General features: G+C 43.6%; 1 protein-coding gene across 2 annotated transcripts in view; it reads left to right on the top strand.

Annotated features, from left to right (window-relative positions):
• The window catches only part of LOC106605244 (sorting nexin-9), a 26,855-nt gene extending 7,754 nt beyond the window's left edge, over window positions 1–19,101 (top strand). The window contains exons 6-13 of one of the 2 annotated variants that reach the window (XM_045710513.1): window positions 4,076–4,211; window positions 4,329–4,446; window positions 11,850–11,927; window positions 12,166–12,242; window positions 13,366–13,455; window positions 14,029–14,143; window positions 17,493–17,584; window positions 18,582–19,101. In XM_045710513.1, coding sequence (XP_045566469.1) covers window positions 4,086–4,211; window positions 4,329–4,446; window positions 11,850–11,927; window positions 12,166–12,242; window positions 13,366–13,455; window positions 14,029–14,143; window positions 17,493–17,584; window positions 18,582–18,629 — 744 coding nt within the window. In that variant the 5' untranslated portion in view covers window positions 4,076–4,085 and the 3' untranslated portion in view covers window positions 18,630–19,101. Of the gene's footprint in view, window positions 1–4,075; window positions 4,212–4,328; window positions 4,447–11,849; window positions 11,928–12,165; window positions 12,243–13,365; window positions 13,456–14,028; window positions 14,144–17,492; window positions 17,719–18,581 lie in introns of those variants that run through there. The other variant, XM_045710497.1, reaches the window with a different exon arrangement.
• The last annotated feature ends 1,410 nt before the right edge of the window (window positions 19,102–20,511 follow it).

Below are 20,511 nucleotides of genomic sequence, written 5' to 3'. Positions count from 1 at the left end.
AATAAATTACAGTACATTACCATACAATACATTACAATACATTACAATACCATACACCACAATACAATACAGTACAATACATTACAATACAATACACCACAATACAATACAGTACAATACATCACAATACAACACAGTACAATACAATACAATACAGTACAATACATTACACCACAATACAATACACCACAATACAATACAGTACAATACATTACACCACAATACAATACAGTACAATACACCACAATACAATACAGTACAATACATTACATTACAATAGAATACAGTACAATACATTACATTACAGTACAATACACCACATTACAATACATTACAATACAATACATTACAATACATTACAATACAGTACAATACACCACATTACAATACATTACAATACAATACATTACAATACAGTACAATACACCACATTACAATACATTACAATACATTACATTACATTACATTACATTACATTAGAATACATTACATTACATTACAATACATTACATTTACATTACATTTAAGTCATTTAGCAGACGCTCTTATCCAGAGCGACTTACAAAATGGTGCATTCACCTTATGATATCCAGTGGAACAACCACTTTACAATAGTGCATCTAAATATTTTAAGGGCTGGGGGGGGTTAGAAGGATTACTTTATCCTATCCTAGGTATTCCTTAAAGAGGTGGGGTTTCAGGTGTCTCCGGAAGGTGGTGATTGACTCCGCTGTCCTGGCGTCATGAGGGAGCTTGTTCCACCATTGGGGTGCCAGAGCAGCGAACAGTTTTGACTGGGCTGAGCGGGAACTGTGCTTCCTCAGAGGTAGGGGGCCAGCAGGCCAGTGGTGGATGAACGCAGTGCCCTTGTTTGGGTGTAGGGCCTGATCAGAGCCTGAAGGTATGGAGGTGCCGTTCCCTTCACAGCTCCGTAGGCAATCACCATGGTCTTGTAGCGGATGCGAGCTTCAACTGGAAGCCAGTGGAGAGAGCGGAGGAGCGGGGTGACGTGAGAGAACTTGAGAAGGTTGAACACCAGACGGGCTGCGGCGTTCTGGATGAGTTGTAGGGGTTTAATGGCACAGGCAGGGAGCCCAGCCAACAGCGAGTTGCAGTAATCCAGACGGGAGATGACAAGTGCCTGGATTAGGACCTGCGCCGCTTCCTGTGTGAGGCAGGGTCGTACTCTGCGAATGTTGTGGAGCATGAACCTACAGGATCGGGTCACCGCCTTGATGTTAGTGGAGAACGACAGGGTGTTGTCCAGGATCACGCCAAGGTTCTTAGCACTCTGGGAGGAGGACACAAGGGAGTTGTCAACCGTGATGGCGAGATCATGGAACGGGCAGTCCTTCCCCGGGAGGAAGAGCAGCTCCGTCTTGCCGAGGTTCAGCTTGAGCTGGTGATCCGTCATCCACACTGATATGTCTGACAGACATGCAGAGATGCGATTCGCCGCCTGGTTATCAGAAGGGGGAAAGGAGAAGATTAATTGTGTGTTGTCTGCATAGCAATGATAGGAGAGACCATGTGAGGATATGACAGAGCCAAGTGACTTGGTGTATAGCGAGAATAGGAGAGGGCCTAGAACAGAGCCCTGGGGGACACCAGTGGTGAGAGCGCATGGTGCGGAGACAGATTCTCGCCACGCCACCTGGTAGGAGCGACCTGTCAGGTAGGACGCAATCCAATCGTGGGCCGCGCCGGAGATGCCCAACTCGGAGAGGGTGGAGAGGAGGATCTGATGGTTCACAGTATCAAAGGCAGCAGATAGGTCTAGAAGTATGAGAGCAGAGGAGAGAGAGTTAGCTTTAGCAGTGCGGAGAGCCTCCGTGACACAGAGAAGAGCAGTCTCAGTTGAATGCCCAGTCTTGAAACCTGACTGATTAGGATCAAGAAGGTCATTCTGAGAGAGATAGCAGGAGAGCTGGCCAAGGACGGCACGTTCAAGAGTTTTGGAGAGAAAAGAAAGAAGGGATACTGGTCTGTAGTTGTTGACATCGGAGGGATCGAGTGTAGGTTTTTTCAGAAGGGGTGCAACTCTCGCTCTCTTGAAGACGGAAGGGACGTAGCCAGCGGTCAAGGATGAGTTGATGAGCGAGGTGAGGAAGGGGAGAAGATCTCCGGAAATGGTCTGGAGAAGAGAGGAGGGGATAGGGTCAAGTGGGCAGGTTGTTGGGCGGCCGGCCGTCACAAGACGCGAGATTTCATCTGGAGAGAGAGGGGAAAAAGAGGTCAAAGCACAGGGTAGGGCAGTGTGAGCAGGACCAGCGGTGTCGTTTGACTTAGCAAACGAGGATCGGATATCGTCAACCTTCTTTTCAAAATGGTTGACGAAGTCATCCGCAGTGAGGGAGGAGGGGGGAGGGGGAGGAGGATTCAGGAGGGAGGAGAAGGTAGCAAAGAGCTTCCCTAGGGTTAGAGGCAGATGCTTGGAATTTAGAGTGGTAGAAAGTGGCTTTAGCAGCAGAGACAGAAGAGGAGAATGTAGAGAGGAGTGAGTGAAAGGATGCCAGGTCCGCAGGGAGGCGAGTTTTCCTCCATTTCCGCTCGGCTGCCCGGAGCCCTGTTCTGTGAGCTCGTAGTGAGTCGTCGAGCCACGGAGCAGGAGGGGAGGACCGAGCCGGCCTGGAGGATAGGGGACAGAGAAAATCAAAGGATGCAGAAAGGGAGGAGAGGAGGGTTGAGGAGGCAGAATCAGGAGATAGGTTGGAGAAGGTTTGAGCAGAGGGAAGAGATGATAGGATGGAAGAGGAGAGAGTAGCGGGAGAGAGAGAGCGAAGGTTGGGACGGCGCAATACCATCCGAGTAGGGGCAGAGTGAGAAGTGTTGGATGAGAGCAAGAGGGAAAAGGATACAAGGTAGTGGTCGGAGATTTGGAGGGGAGTTGCAATGAGATTAGTGGAAGAACAGCATCTAGTAAAGATGAGGTCAAGCGTATTGCCTGCCTTGTGAGTAGGGGGGAAGGTGAGAGGGTGAGGTCAAAAGAGGAGAGGAGTGGAAAGAAGGAGGCAGAGAGGAATGAGTCAAAGGTAGACGTGGGGAGGTTAAAGTCACCCAGAACTGTGAGAGGTGAGCCATCCTCAGGAAAGGAACTTATCAAGGCGTCAAGCTCATTGATGAACTCTCCAAGGGAACCTGGAGGGCGATAAATGATAAGGATGTTAAGCTTGAAAGGGCTGCTAACTGTGACAGCATGGAATTCAAATGAGGAGATAGACAGATGGGTCAGGGGAGAAAGAGAGAATGTCCACTTGGGAGAGATGAGGATTCCAGTGCCACCACCCCGCTGGCTCGATGCTCTAGGGGTATGCGAGAACACGTGGGCAGACGAAGAGAGAGCAGTAGGAGTAGCAGTGTTATCTGTGGTAATCCATGTTTCCGTCAGCGCCAGGAAGTCTAGGGACTGGAGGGTAGCATAGGCTGAGATGAACTCAGCCTTGTTGGCTGCAGACCGGCAGTTCCAGAGGCTGCCGGAGACCTGGAACTCCATGTGGGTCGTGCGCGCTGGGACCACCAGGTTGGAGTGGCAGCGGCCACGCGGTGTGAAGCGTTTGTATGGCTTGTGCAGAGAGGAGAGAACAGGGATAGACAGACACATAGTTGACAAGCTACAGAAGTGTTGTTTCTTGTATTATTGTCTCCTGTGTCTTTAGAGAACTGTTTCACTTTGATATCCTTTTTCTTCTGTCCTGATTTTCTCTTTCTTTTCTTCTGTTAACTAGATATTCTTTGTTGTTCTTCGTTAGTTAGCTAGCTTCTTCCAAAAGAGTCCCTAGCAACTGCTTAGCAACATTACATTACATTACATTAAATTACAATACATTACATTAAATTACAATACATTACATTACATTAAATTACAATACATTACATTAAATTACAATACATTACATTACATTAAATTACAATACATTACATTTAACATTACATACAGGGTGGTAATAGGTGATAATAGGTGGTAATAGCAATGTAGTAATTGTTTATCTGTCTCTCTCACACCCTCTCTCTCTCTCTCTCTCTCTCCGTGTGTGTGTGTGTGTGTGTGTGTGTGTGTGTGTGTGTGTGTGTGTAGGTGTGTGTAGATGGGAGATGTGGGACCAGTGTGGCTGTATCCCCAGTCTCCTCTTGACTGTGTCGTGGCTGATCCTAAAAAAGGCTCTAAGATGTACGGCCTGAAGAGTTACATAGAGTACCAGGTCACACCCAATGTGAGTATCACACACACACACACACACACACACACACACACACACACACACACACACACACACACAAACGCACACACACTCTTCTTTGACTCTCCTCCTTTTGTTGTTTTCCTGTAGACGACCAACAGACCTGTCAATCATAGGTATAAGCATTTTGATTGGCTGTTTGAGCGCCTGTTGGAAAAGTTTGGTTCTGCCATACCCATCGCCTCGCTGCCTGACAAACAGGTCACAGGTTAGTGGCTTCCATGGCAACCGTCGCCAGAGTTTTTTTCGTGACTTTATTTAACCTTTATTTTAGACAGGGTAGTCCCATTGAGACGGATGTCTCTTGTACAAGTTTCACACAAAAAAAAACAGGAGAAATACAATGTACATAACAACAAATCTCAACCAATCACAACAAAGAAATAATACATGTTACACAATGGGTGGGTCTAATCCTGAATGCTGATTGGTTTAAACCGCATTCCAGCCGGTGTCTATTCCACAATTTACCACCAGCTAAATCTATGAGGTTAAAATGCCTATTTACTGTGTTCCATCTGACTGTACAATCCACTGTCTCATCAGCCCAGCCAGGCAATTTATAAACCTGATCTCCACTATAAAAAGCATCTAGACAATAATCTCACCTTTTTATAGCTCTGAGCTGTAGAAAATGTGAATGTTTTTGAAGCCTGTTGTAGCATAGCCATCTAGTGAGCTCTGTGAATAGAGTTAGCTAAAGGACTCTAGATGGATATAACCAGTTTTAACATGGCCATTGAGTGCTTCCACCAAGTAGTCAACTGGATTGGGGATTCCTATGGGTTGGGAGCGATAAGCCAATAATCAGAGCATTGTCTTCTTCTTTAAATATGGTTGCCTGTGGTTTACAAATGGCTTCAAACTATATCACTGCCATCTACTGGCCACAATATATGAATGACACACAAGAGTTGGTTCAGGACTCCAGCTCTGCAGGTGGAGGTAAATCACTATTATTATCTTTACACTTCTATCAGAATGGGGTGGCAGGGTAGCCTGGTGGTTAGAGTGTTGGACTAGTAACCAGCAGGTAGCCTAGTGGTTAGAGCGTTGGACTAGTAACCAGCAGGTAGCCTAGTGGTTAGAGCGTTGGACTAGTAACCAGCAGGTAGCCTAGTGGTTAGAGTGTTGGACTAGTAACCAGCAGGTAGCCTAGTGGTTAGAGCGTTGGACTAGTAACCAGCAGGTAGCCTAGTGGTTAGAGCGTTGGACTAGTAACCAGCAGGTAGCCTGGTGGTTAGAGTGTTGGACTAGTAACCAGCAGGTAGCCTAGTGGTTAGAGCGTTGGACTAGTAACCAGCAGGTAGCCTAGTGGTTAGAGCGTTGGACTAGTAACCAGCAGGTAGCCTGGTGGTTAGAGTGTTGGACTAGTAACCACCAGGTAGAAAGAATACAGTAGAAAGAAATAAGACTATATACAATGTGAGCAAATGATGTGAGATAAGGGAGGTAAAGGCAAAAAAGGCCATGGTGGCAAAGTAAATAAAGTATAGCAAGTAAAACACTGGAATGGTAGATTTGTTATTTGAAGAAAGTTCAAAGTTAAAATATAAATAATATGGTGCAAAGGAGCAAAATAAATTAAATAAATAAATAAAGTAGGGGAAGAGGTAGTAGTTTGGGCTAAAATATAGATGGGTAAGATAAGGGAGGTAAGGCAATAAATAGGCCGTGGTGGCGAAGTAATTACAATAAAGCAATTAAACACTGGAATGGTAGATGTGCAGAAGATGAATGTGCAAGTAGAGATACTGGGGTGCAAAGGAGCAAGATAAATAAATAAAGACAGTATGGGGATGAGGTAGATTGGATGGGCTATTTACAGATGAGCTATGTACAGGTGCAGTGATCTGTGAGCTGCTCTGACAGCTGGTGCTTAAAGCTAGTGAGGGAGATAAGAGTCTCCAGCTTTAGAGATTTTTGCAGTTCGTTCCAGTCATTGGCAGCAGAGAACTGGAAGGAGAGGCGGCCAAAGGAAGAATTGGCTTTGGGGGTGACCAGTGAGATATACCTGCTGGAGCGCGTGCTACGGGTAGGTGCTGCTATGGTGACCAGTGAGCTGTGATAAGGCGGGGCTTTCCCTTGCAGAGACTTGTAGATGACCTGGAGCCAGTGGGTTTGGCGACGAGTATGAAGCGAGGGCCAGCCAATGAGAGCATACAGGTCACAGTGGTGGGTAGTATATGGGGCTTTGGTGACAAAACGGATGGCACTGTGATAGACTGCATCCAATTTTTTGAGTAGAGTGTTGGAGGCTATTTTGTAAATGACATCGCCGAAGTCAAGGATCGGTAGGATGGTCAGTTTTACGAGGGTATGTTTGGTAGCATGAGTGAAGGATGCTTTGTTGCGAAATAGGAAGCCGATTCTAGATTTAATTTTGGATTGGAGATGTTTAATGTGAGTCTGGAAGGAGAGTTTACAGTCTAACCAGACACCTAGGTATTTGTAGTTGTCCACATATTCTAAGTCAGAACCATCCAGAGTAGTGATGCTAGTTGGACGGGCGGGCAGGTGCTGGCAGCGATCGGTTGAAGAGCATGCATTTAGTTTTGCTTGCATTTAAGAGCAGTTGGAGGCCACGGAAGGAGAGTTGTATGGCATTGAAGCTCATCTGCAGGTTAGTTAACACAGTGTCCAAAGAAGGGCCAGAGGTATACAGAATGGTGTCGTCTGCATAGAGGTGGATCAGAGAGTCACCAGCAGCAAGATTGATATCATTGATGTATAGGGAGAAGAGAGTCGGCCCGAGAATTGAACCCTGTGGCAACCCCATAGAGACTGGCAGAGGTCCGGACAACAGGCCCTTCGATTTGACATACTGAGCTCTATCGGAGAAGTAATTGGTGAACCAGGCGAGGAAATAATTTGAGAAACCAAGGCTGTTGAGTCTGCCAATAAGAATTTTGTGATTGACAGAGTCGAAAGCCTTGGCCAGGTCGATGAATACGGCTGCACAGTAATGTCTCTTATCGATGGCGGTTCTGATATCGTTTAGGACCTTGAGCGTGGCTGAGGTGCACCCAATGACCAGCTCTGAAACCAGATTGCATAGCGGAGAAGGTACGGTGAGATTCAAAATTGTCGGTAATCTGTTACAGACCTATATCTATTCTACCCTGCCTTTCTAAGGTCTTTGAAAGCCAAGTTTACACGATGCGTGGTGCTGGTACTGGAAGTTCCAGTTCGGGGACACGCACCTCAGGGTTAGTGCGGGGAGCGGGAACAGGCTGAGTTGGACTGGGCTGCCGCACTGGAAGCCTGATGCGTGGTGCTGGTATTGGAAGTGCCAGTTCGGATACACGCACCTCAGAGCTAGTGCGAGGAGCAGGAATAGGACGAGTAGGACTGGGCTGACGCACTGGAGGCCTGGTGCGTGGACCTGGTACTGTCTTTACCAGACGGCTAGCACGCACCTCAGGACAAGTATGAAGTACTAACTCAGGTGACATTATTTCTAGGACACGCTCTGCAGGGCGAATGCCGTGCCTAATACACCAACACAATTGCTCTCTCATATTCTTCTCCTCCAATTTATCCATCAACTCCTTAACAGTCTCTGCTTCGCTCCCCTCCAATTTTACCGCGACTGGCTCTGGTTCCATCCTCGGCTCCGCCGATCTGTCCATGTGCCCCCCCCCAAAAAAATATTGGGGCTGCCTCTCCGGTTTGAACGCGTTCCACTGTAATATTCCCTGTCCTCCTTTGCCTTCTTCCATGGGCCCACTCCGGCTCTGATCTCCTCCCAGGTCCACGACTCCCGATAGTCCATATTGCCCCTCTCCTGGTGCTTCTCCTTCCTCCGCTGCTTGGTCCGTTGTTGGTGGGTGATTCTGTAACGGCCGTCGTCAGAATTAGACCAAGGTGCAGCGGAGGATGTGTTCATCATTAGAATTTTAATAGACTGAACGAACACAATACAAAAACAAAACAAAAACGACCAGAAACAGTTCTGTCAGGAAAACACACTAACAGAATACAATCACCCACAAAACCCAAAGGAAAAACAGGCTACTTATGTGTGACTCCCAATCAGCAACAACGAACTACAGCTGTGCCTGATTGGGAGCCACACACGGCCAAACCAAAGAAACCAGCCAACATAGAGAAATGAACATAGAACGCCCACCCAATGTAACACCCTGGCCTAACCAAAATAAAGAACAAAAAACCCCTCTCTATGGCCAGGGCGTTACATCATGTTGGGCGAGCTGGAACCGGTGTTTTTCTGAATCAAATGCGCCAAATAAATGGACATTTTGGAGATAAAACGACGGAATTAATCGAACAAAAGGACCATTTGTGATGTTTATGGGACATATTGTAGTGCCAACAGAAGAAGATCTTCAAAGGTAAGGCATGAATTATATCTGTCACGTCCTGACCAGCAGATGGAGCTATTGTATTAGTTTTGGGGTCAGGACGTGGCAGTTTTTGTATGTGAATGATTGTGTTGTTGATTGGGACTTCCAATTGAAGGCAGGTGTGTTGAGTTGCCTTTGATTGGAAGTCCTATATAGGTGTGTGTGTTTTTCTTTGGGGTTGTGGGTGGTTGTTTTTGCACTGCGTTTCTAGCCTGCAGAACTGTAGCTGTTGTCACCTTTATTGTTTTGTTAAGTGGATGCTTTACTCCTTATTTGAAATTAAATATGAGTATTCACATACCTGCTGCGCCTTGGTCCATTTCTGAAGACAGCCGTTACAATATCGTTATTTCTGAGTTTTGTGTCACGCCTGGCGGGTTGAAATATAATTGTCATGTGTTTGTTTGATGGGGTGCTGTCCTCAGATAATCGCATGGTTTGCTTTCGCTGTAAAGCCTTTTTTGAAATCTGACACGGTGGCTAGATTAACAAGAACTTAAGCTTTAATTTGGTATATTGCACTTGTGAATGTATGAAAGGTAAATATTTCTAATAATGTTTTTGGAATTTCGCGCTCCGCCATTTCACCGGATGTTGTGGAAACGTTCCGCTAGTGGAACCCCTAGCCATAACAGGTTGTCGGTTCAGTTATTTGAATTCCATTTCATTATTTTTTTTTTCTTCTGTAAGCTCAATGTGCAGTTTCTCAAGAAATAAATCAGATAGAGCCCAAACTGTGCAATGTAGTAGGGAGTTGTAGTTTCCAAAAGGCAAATATTCTATGTAGTTTAGCGCAGAAAACTTGGTAATTAACTACAATGACCGTAATCCATTGCACACCTACTTGTCCTGTCTGTGTGGGGCAGACACCTAGAGGGAGAGAAGAGACAGAAAACGTGCGATCGAGAGGGATAGGATAGAGAATCATCTAAGTGACTGATAGTTGGAATTCAGCAGTTATAAAAATATGCCTTATTTACTATGAAAAAAAAAATCCACAAATCTAGTTGTTTCAACTAATTATTATCAAGTAACTGGTTCCACAGCCTTGTTTTAGTTGACTGAACTTTTCAGTCCAGGTGTTACTTAATAATAATTTGCTCAAACTTAGCTCCAACTTGAGAAAACTTTGGCAACAATTCTGTCAATTTAAAATCATGTGTTTGCTCAACTTGTCTCAAATGTTCATTTAATTATAAATTATAATTTGGGCCTCTTGACTAAAGAAGGTTGTGCAGCTGGTTACACACACACACACACATTGCTTTTAACATGCAATGCTTTCAACTGGCATATTTGACAAACGTTCACATACATGATTACATTATGCATGTAATACAGTAATTATTATTCAAACATGTTCTCACCTGGGATTTGAACTCACAACCTCTTGGTTCATGGCATTCCAATCTCCGTGCCAATTATCAGTTAATCTGACTATTCTCTCATCATTCATTTGATTTCATTATTTAAGCAATTTGAGGTTTTTCTGTATAGTTGTCTAATGTTTGTGGGGAATATAAACCTGTTTTAATGTTACTCTTTAATTACTATGATCAATAAAATAGTTTTTCTTGAGTTTACTTTTAACAGGGCAGAGATTGACTTTGAACACTGAAAAGTTGAATAAACAAAAATATATAATTATGTGGAACCAGTTGCTTAATAATATTTCAAATAAAATCACATTTTATTGGTCACATACAGATGGTATTGCGGGTGTAGCGAAATGCTTGTTTAAATAATTATTTAGTTTAAAACTTCTTCTGGATCGGTGTCCCGTCCACGGGACGGTTGAGCTAACATAGGCTAATGCGATTAGCATGAGGTTGTAAGTAACAAGAACATTTCCCAAGACATAGACATATCTGATATTGTCAGAAAGCTTAAATTCTTGTTAATCTAACTGCACTGTCCAATTTACAGTAGCTATTACAGTGAAAGAATACCATGCTATTGTTTGAGGAGAGTGCACAATTTTGAACATGAAAAGTTATTAATAAACAAATTAGGCACATTTGGGCAGTCTTGTAACAAAACTTTGAACAGAAATACAATGGCTCATTGGATCAGTCTAAAACATTGCGCATACACTGCTGCCATCTAGTGGCCAAAATCTAGATTGCACCTGGGCTGGAATAATACAATATGGCCTTTCTCTTGCATTTCAAAGGTGATGGTACAAAAAAATATATAAAATAATATTTTTTTTTAACATTTTAATTATCTTTTACCAGATCTAATGTGTTATATTCTCCTACATTCCTTTCACATTTCCACAAACTTCAATGTGTTTGCTTTCAAATGGTACCAAGAATCAGCATATCCTTGCTTCTGGGCCTGAACTACAGGCAGTTAGATTTGGGTATGTCATTTTAGGGGCAAATGGAAAACAAGGGGCAGATCCTTTTTTTAAACAGTTTATTAAAATAGGGATGTTGTCTGACAGCACAGGCAGCAGCTCTTTACAGGTTAGATGATGACTTGGAATGAAATAATAAAGTCATCAAAGAAAACAAATGTAATATACAGAACAAACTGAAATATTTTATTAAAGTAAAGTAATGTTAATAAATTGTAGTTAATAAGTGATAAGCAGTAATGGGCAGTCACTACCATCATGGGGCTGTTATTAATTGTTATTTCTGTGTTGTCACAGCGTTCAACCCACATAATGCATATGTGATTATCTTTTAATAATCGAACCAGAACCAAACTGGCCTAAATAAGCATTACATATTGTACAACAGCTGATGAAACGAACACTGTAAAAGTATGAAAAAATGGGATTAGTGTTATTTCCTGATAGTTACTGGTAGAAAATACAATCCTAATCTACTGTACACAGGTCCTTCTAAACAGCAGGTTTGCATGGGCGGGAGTTTGGGCTTTCCATTGTGACATCACCATATGGTACATTGGTTAATAGACCAATAGCAAAGAGTGTTCCAAACCTCTCTGCCAATCACAGATGGTTTTCAGTTTTCCCCTACCCACTCAGACCACTCCCAGACAGTCCTAGCAAAATTCTTGTTTGAGACATTTTTTTGCCCAATTTAAAGGATATCTTTTACAGTAAGGTACTTAATTGTTACCCAGAAATTATTTGATATTGATACAAAAATGGCTGCATTGGACCTTAAAACTACAACTCCCTCCAAGTCATACTGCGTTAAACTAGGCGTGTGCGTGTGTGTGTGTGTGTGTGTGTGTGTGTGTGTGTGTGTGTGTTTGATGCGTTCAGCTCTACCTAAGGAGTACCAGAACATTGGAAAGGCCTTTCAGAACCTGTCATCTGTCTTCAACACCAGTGGATATACAGGTACTGACCGACTCCCATGATGCTTTATGCTATGTGGTACTGGCTTCTGCCATAGGACTGTACACTATGATCAATGGGTCTTTGTCACGTTTGTGTGTGTGTGTGTGTGTGTGTGTGTGTGTGTGTGTGTGTGTGTGTGTGTGTGTGTGTGTGTGTGTGTGTGTGTGTGTGTGTGTGTGTGTGTGTGTGTGTGTGTGTGTGCGTGCGTGCGTGCGTGTGTGTGCATGCGTGCGTGTAGGAGAGGCCACGCTCACAGATGCTCTCACAGCTGCAGGGAAAACATACGAGGAGATCGCACAGATCGTAGCCGAGCAGGTAACATGCAAACATTATTTGTTTTGCTTTTAAATCTTTTTAATGAATTTTTATCTTATTAACACTTTGTTCTAGCTAGCTATTTGTGTAGGTAGCTATCAAGTAAACACAATGATATTCGTGTAGGTAGCTATCAGTGCCATCCGTTTTGTCACCAAAGCCCCATATACTACCCACCACTGCGTCCTGTACGCTCTCGTTGGCTGGCCTTCGCTTCATAATCGTCGCCAAACACCTTGGCTCCAGGTCATCTACAAGACCCTACTAGGTAAAGTCCCCCCTTATCTCCGCTCACTGGTCACCATAGCAGCACCCACCTGTAGCACGCGCTCCAGCAGGTATATCTCTCTGGTCACCCCTAAAGCCAACTCCTCCTTTGGTCGTCTCTCCTTCCAGTTCTCTGCTGCCAATGACTGGAACGAACTACAAAAATCTCGGAAACTGGAAACACTTATCTCCCTCACTAGCTTTAAGCACCAGCTATCAGAGCAGCTCCCAGATCACTGCACCTGTACATAGCCCATCTATAATTTAGCCCTAACTACTACCTCTTTCCCTACTGTATTTATTTATTTTATTTATTATTTTGCTCCTTTGCACCATATTATTTATATTTTAACTTTGAACTTTCTTCAAATTATAAATCTACCATTCCAGTGTCTTACTTGCTATACTTTATTTACTTTGCCACCATGGCCTTTTTTGCCTTTACCTCCCTTATCTCACCTCATTTGCTCACATTGTATATAGTCTTATTTTTGTCTACTGTATCATTGATTGTATGTTGTTTTACTCCATGTGTAACTCTGTGTTGTTGTATGTGTCGAACTGCTTTGCTTTATCTTGGCCAGGTCGCAATTGTAAATGAGAACTTGTTCTCAACTTGCCTACCTGGTTAAATAAAGGTGAAATAAATAAATAAAAATATCAAGTAAACACAATGATATGTATGTATGTTATGGTTGTTCCTGTCCTTGAGGCTTTCCTGTTCTCTCTCTCTCTATCTATCTATCTATTCATCCCTCTATTTCTCTCTCCTTCTCTCCCACTCTCTCATCCTCTCTGAAGTTCAAACTACAGACCCTGATTGATTATAAACAGTTGTGATGTATATTTCTTCCAGCCGAGAAAAGACCTTCATTTCCTGATGGAAACCAACAACGAATACAATGGGCTGCTAGGCTGCTTCCCTGATACTATAGGAGTACACAAGGTACACAGCAGATACTACTCTACTACTGTCAAGTATTATTAGGTATTGTATACCCTGAAACCTGATACTATAGGAGGACACAAGGTACACAGCAGATACTACTCTACTACTGTCAAGTATTATTAGGTATTGTATACCCTGAAACCTGATACTATAGGAGTACACAAGGTACACAGCAGATACTACTCTACTACTGTCAAGTATTATTAGGTATTGTATACCCTGAAACCTGATACAATTTGGTTAAATGCAGAAGACACATTTCAGTTGATTGCATTCTGTTTTACAACTGACTAGGGTATCCCCCCTTTCCCTTTCCTTTAATTTGGGGTACACATCAGATCACAACTGGGTCAAAAAAGTAGTTTATTGAGCTGTACTTGATTTAGCTGGTCCGTAACAGTAGAACCAATGAAATAATCCTAAAAGTACAAACGCCACTCTCCCGGTACACTGATCAAGCTAAATCAACTGTGTGTGTGTGTGTGTGTGTGTGTGTGTGTGTGTGTGTGTGTGTGTGTGTGTGTGTGTGTGTGTGTGTGTGTGTGTGTGTGTGTGTGTGTGTGGCTGTAGGCAGCTATAGAGAAGGTGAGGGAAGGGGATAAGATGGTGGCAGCAGGGAAGATCACCACACAGGACAAAGTGACCATGATCAAACGTACCAGCATCATGTCCTACTCACTACAAGGTAACGCACACCTGTGGACCTGTGCACCTGTTCACCTGTGCACCTGTACACCTGTGGACCTGTTCACCTGTGGACCTGTTCACCTGTGCACCTGTTCACCTGTTCACTTGTACACCTGTGCACCTGTTCACCTGTTCACCTGTGCACCTGTACACCTGTGGACCTGTTCACCTGTACACCTGTGGACCTGTGCACCTGTTCACCTGTGCACCTGTGCACCTGTTCACCTGTTCACCTGTGCACCTGTTCACCTGTGTTGTGTGTAAATGCATGTCAAATGCTGTTGAAGTAATATGGCTGCAGGTTCACCTGCCTCACGTAAAGCCCATTCTTATGAGAAGCTGCTATAGACCACCAAGTGCTAACAATCAGTATCTGGATAATATGTGTGAAATGCTTGATAATGTATGTGATATCAACAGAGAGGTATATTTTCTGGATGACCTAAATATTGACTGGTTCTCATCCAACTGTTCACTCAAGAAAAAGCTTCAAACTGTAACCAGTGTCTGCAACTTAGTTCAGGTTATCAGTCAACCTACCAAGGTAGTTACAAACAGAACAGGAACTAAATAATCCACATGTATTGATCACATCTTTACTAATGTTGCAGAAATCTGCTCTAAAGCAGTATCCACATCCATAGGATGTAGTGATCAGAATGTAATAGCCATATCTAGGAAAACCAAAGTTCCGAAGACGTGTCGTAAAATAGTATATAAGCGATCATACAATAGGTTTTGCAGCTTTTGATGTCATTGATCATAACATATTGCGGGGAAAAAACATAGGTGTTGTGGATTAACGTCTTCTGCCATATCCTGGATGGATAGTTACCTATCCAATAGAACACAGAGGGTTTTCTTTAATGGAAGCCTCTCTAATGCAAATCCAGGTTGAGTTGGGTGTACCGCAGGGCAGCCGGCTAGGGCCATTATTGTTTTCTGTGTTTTACTAATGACCTTCCACTGACCTTGAATAATGCCTGGTGTGTCCATGTATGCTGACGACTCAAAAGTATAGCACCAGCTGCAACAGTAAAATAAATAACTGACACCCTCAACATAGAGCTCCAGTCAGTTCTAGAATGGGTAACTAACAATAGCTTTAACATAGAGCTCCAGTCAGTTCTAGAATGGGTAACTAACAATAGCTTTAACATAGAGCTCCAGTCAGTTCTAGAATGGGTAACTAACAATAGCTTTAACATAGAGCTCCAGTCAGTTCTAGAATGGGTAACTAACAATAGGTTTAACATAGAGCTCCAGTCAGTTCTAGAATGGGTAACTAACAATAGGTTTAACCTCATCTGGATCTATTATTGAATAATGTGGCAATTGAGCAAGTGGAAGAGAATAAACTGCTGGGTGTCACCCTAGATAGAAAACTATCATGGGCAAAGCATATACAGTGCATTCAGAAAGTATTCAGACCCGTTGACTTTTTCCACATTTTGTTACATTACAGCTTTATTCTAAAATGGATTAAATAAAACATTTTCCTCATCAATCTACGTACAATACCCCATAATGACAGAGCGCAAACAGGTTTATAGAATTTTTTGCAAATGTATAAAAAAAAATTCAGACCCTTTGCTATGAGACTCAAAATTGAGCTCAGGTGCATCCTGTTTCCATTGATCATCCTTGAGATGTTTCTACCTCTTGATTGGAGTCCACCTGCGGATAATTCAATTGATTGGACATGATTTGTAAAGGCACACACCTGTCTATATAAGGTCCCACAGTTGACAGTGCATGTCAGAGCAAAAACCAAGCCATGAGGTCGAAGGAATTGTCCATAGAGCTCCAAGACAGGATTGTGTCGAGGCACAGATCTGGGGAAGGGTACCAGAACATTTCTGCAGCATTGAAGGTCTCCAACAACACAGTGGCCTCAATAATTCTTAAATGGAAGAAGTTAGGAACCACCAAGACTCTTCCTAGAGCTGGCCACCTGGCCAAACTGAGCAATCGGGTGAGAAGGGCCTTGGTCAGGGAGGTGAACAAGAACCTGATGGTCACTCTGACAGTTCCAGAGTTCCTCTGTGGAGATGGGAGAACATTCCAGAAGGACAACCATCTCTGCAGCACTCCACCAATCAGACCTTTATGGCCAGACGGAAGCCACTCCTGAGTAAAAGGCACATGACAGCATGCTTAAAGTTTGCCAAAAGGCACCTAAAGGACTCTCAGACCATGAGAAACAAGATTCTGTGGTCTGATGAAACCAAGATTGATCTCCTTCGCCTGAATGCCAAGCGTCACGTCTGGAGGAAACCTGGCACCATCCTTACGGTGAAGCATAGTGGTGGCAGCATCATGCTGTGGGGATGTTTTTCAGGGACTGGGAGAATAGTCAGGATCGAGGGAAAGATGAACGGAGAAATGTACAGAGAGATCCTTGATAAAAACCTGCTCCAGAGCTCTCAGGACCTCAGACTGGGGCGGAGGTTCACCTTCCAACAGGACAATGACCCTAAGCACACAGCCAAGACAATGCAGGAGTGGCTTCGGAACAAGTCTTTGAATATCCTTGAGTGGCCCAACCAGAGCCCATACTTGAACCCGATTGAACATCTCTGGAGAGACCTGTAAATAGCTGTCAGAGCGTCAGAGGATCTCCAGAGAAAAATTGGAGAAACTCCCCAAATACCGGTGTGCCAAGCTTGTAGCGTCATACCCAAGAAGACTCGAGGCTGTAATCGCTGCCAAAGGTGCGTCAAGAAAGTACTGAGTAAAGGTTCTGAATACTTTCTGAATACTTATGTAAATGTTTTATTTCTTTATTTTTTGGTCTGGTCTGTTCAAGCAGAGAATCATCGGTACAACACAAGACATGCAACCAGAGGTCTCTTCACAGTCCCCAGGTCCAGAACAGAGGCTGGGAAACGCAGAGTATTAAATAGAGCCATGACTAAATGGAACTCTCTGGTAACCCAGGTAACTCAAGCTAACAATAAAACCAGACTCATAAACCAGATAAAAGAACACCTTACGGCACGACGGGGACTGTGAAGAGACACACAGACATTTTGATGGATTTTGTATTGTATTTTGCATTGTATCATGTATGTGATACGTGGTTGGTGTTCGACTGTGATGTGTTGTTGTCCCGCCTGGCTATCTGAAGATGAATGCACTAGCTATGGATTGCTCTGGAAGTGAGAGTGTGCTGAATGGCTAAATTGTAATGTCAATGTAGTGCTGTATTTTAATATATATTATGTATTTTATAATGTTGTTTCCTGTTTGGACCCCAGGGAGTGTAGCCTCTGCAGCAGCTAATTGGGGGAACCTAATAAATACTAAACGCAACCTCTTTACCTTCCACCTGTGTTTCCATTCAGCTGAGATGAACCACTTCCATAGCAACCGTATCTATGACTACAACAGAGTTATGCAGCTCTACCTGGAAGAACAGATCAGGTTCTATGAAATGGTAAGAAGAGAACATTACATTACATTACATTTAAGTCATTTAGCAGACGCTCTTATCCAGAGCGACTTACAAAATGGTGCATTCACCTTATGATATCCAGTGGAACAACCACTTTACAATAGTGCATCTAAATCTTTTAAGGGGGGGGGGGGGTTAGAAGGATTACTTTATCCTATCCTAGGTATTCCTTAAAGAGGTGGGGTTTCAGGTGTCTCCGGAAGGTGGTGATTGACTCCGCTGTCCTGGCGTCGTGAGGGAGCTTGTTCCACCATTGGGGTGCCAGAGCAGCGAACAGTTTTGACTGGGCTGAGCGGGAACTGTGCTTCCTCAGAGGTAGGGGGGCCAGCAGGCCAGTGGTGGATGAACGCAGTGCCCTTGTTTGGGTGTAGGGCCTGATCAGAGCCTGAAGGTATGGAGGTGCATATAGAGAAGAGAGGGACAGAGAGAGAGAGAGGGACAGGGGGTTATTATCTTTCAAAACATCAGGAACCAATCATGTTTTGAAAGACAATATGGTTTGAAAGACAATTTGTTTTAAAAGACAATTTGTTTTGAAAGACAGTTTGTTTTGAAAGACAATATGGTTTGAAATACAATTTGTTTTGAATTAATTTGTTTGGAAAGACGATTTGTTTTGAAAGACAATTTGTTTTGAAAGACAATTTGTTTTGAAAGACAGTTTGTTTTGAAAGACAATTTGGTTTGAAAGTTTTATGATTTGAGAGACAATATGTTTTGTAAGACAATATGTTTTGTAAGACAATATGGTTTGAAAGACAATATGTTTTGAAAGACAATATGGCTTGAAAGACAGCAAAATGCTGTATGCAGTATCTTACAGCTCTAAACAGAGTAATAGTTGCATGCTGGTTAATGTAGTAATCGTCTCCTGTTGCATGCTGGTTAATGTAGTTGTCATCTCATGTTGCATGCTGGTTAATGTAGTTGTCATCTCATGTTGCATGCTGGTTAATGTAGTTTTCTTCTCATTGACCAGATTGCTGAGAAGCTGAAGCAAGCCCTGGGCCAGTTTACCACACTGTGACGGGAAACACATGCACACACACATTTCTCTGCTCCTCTCTGCTTCGTGGACCAACAACCTTAAACTCCTCTTCTATGGACATACTGGGATGGACTGGTGTCTCAATGATCTAGATGGAAGACTGTGTCACCCTGTGCCTTTAAACTACAGGACGAGCTAGAGATAACGGTGTTATATTTCAATGTTACAGTGCAGAACAACCTGTTCAGTTTAGTTTCCTAACCCTTTAATGTTGACCTATCTCTTTATTTATAATATAGATATATGTAGTATTGATATTTCTGAATAAGTGTCATATTATTCTTATTGTGGATTAGAGAGGCGAGACAGAGAGAGAAGATAGGAGAGAGGGAGACTGAGAAAGAAGAGAGGGAGACTGAGAGAGAGGAGAGGAGAAAGGGGAGACAGAGAGAGGAGAGAAAGGGGAGACAGAGAAGAGAGAAAGGGGAGACATAGAGAGAAAAGAGGAGAGAGGGGAGACATGGAGAGAAAATAAGAGAGACAGAGAAAGAAGAGAGGAGAGAGAGAGAAGAGATGAGCGGGGGGAGACAGAGAGAGAAGAGAGGAGAGAGGGGAGACAGGGAGAGAAAAGAGGGGAGACAGAGAGAGAAGAGAGGGGAGACATGGAGAGAAAAGAGGAGAGACAGAAAGAGAAGAGAGGAGAGACAGAGAAAGAAGAGAGGAGAGAGAGAGAAGAGATGAGTGGGGGGAGACAGAGAGAGAAGAGAGGAGAGAGGGGAGATGAAGAGAGGAGAGAGTACCAATGTAATGTGATTCACCAACCCTACCTCCCCCTTCTCCTCCCCCTAAAGCAGAAACACTGCTGGCAGTGTTTCCACTTTTCCATGCTCCCCTTCCTCCCTCCCTCCCTTCCTCCCTCCCTCCCTACCTCCCTCCCTACCTTCCTCCCTCCCTTCCTCCCTCCCTTCCTTCCTTCCTTCCTTCCTTCCTTCCTTCCTTCCTTCCTTCCTTCCTTCCTTCCTTCCTTCCTTCCTTCCTTCCTTCCTTCCTTCCTTCCTTCCTTCCTTCCTCCCTCCCTCCCTCCCTCCCTCCCTCCCTCCCTCCCTCCCTCCCTACCTCCCTCCACACATACTCACAAATGCATTCACTTACAAAGCCATTTGACCACTCTCTGTAAGCCCTCTGATTCATAGAACAACTCTCTCTCTCTCTCACACACACACACACACACACACACACACACACACACACATGCACTCCTTATGAAACACTTCAAATTGCTAATCCGTCTATCTGAGTTCTCTCTCTCTCTCTCTCTCTCTCTCTCTCTCTCTCTCTCTCTCTCTCTCTCTCTCTCTCTCTCTCTCTCTCTCTCTCTGAGTGCTTGGAGAATGAGGCTGTGCTTTTAACTTTAGGACCAAATGTAAAAGAAACATTGATGAAAGGAACATGTTTATCTATATAGAGTGTTCTTACCCTCCTGCCTGCCTCCTGCCTGATATTCTCCAGCACTCTGATTCACACTAAGGCCAGGATTCGGTCTGATTGCCATGTAAAGATTTAGCCGATGTGTGCAGTGTTTACCGTGAATGTGATCTCCGTGAACGCAGGAACAGTGCCTTTTAAAAGGTGCATAGACGAAAAAGCAGGATGGGAACACTACTTGCCACTACTCTCCACATTTTCAGTCCGCAAAAAAAACGTCACTAAACTCAGCAAAAAATACCTTACAATATTGTAACTTTTCCTTTTTAGGATGTCCTTAGCAATGGCAGTGAACATTTATGCAGCTGCAGTATTCCAAACTCTTTTAGTATGAATCACCAAACTGTCTGATTCAGATGTTTGTTTATCTAGCGAAGAAGCTGTGTGTTGCGAGGGCTGTTTTGCGGACAGAAAATGTCACCCATAATGTGCTGTT

The sequence above is a fragment of the Salmo salar genome, chromosome ssa01 (assembly GCF_905237065.1).
Source record: "Salmo salar chromosome ssa01, Ssal_v3.1, whole genome shotgun sequence".
Taxonomy (NCBI): Eukaryota; Metazoa; Chordata; class Actinopteri; order Salmoniformes; family Salmonidae; genus Salmo; species Salmo salar.
Note: the sequence above shows the minus strand (reverse complement) of the source record. Positions and strands in the feature narration are given on the sequence as shown.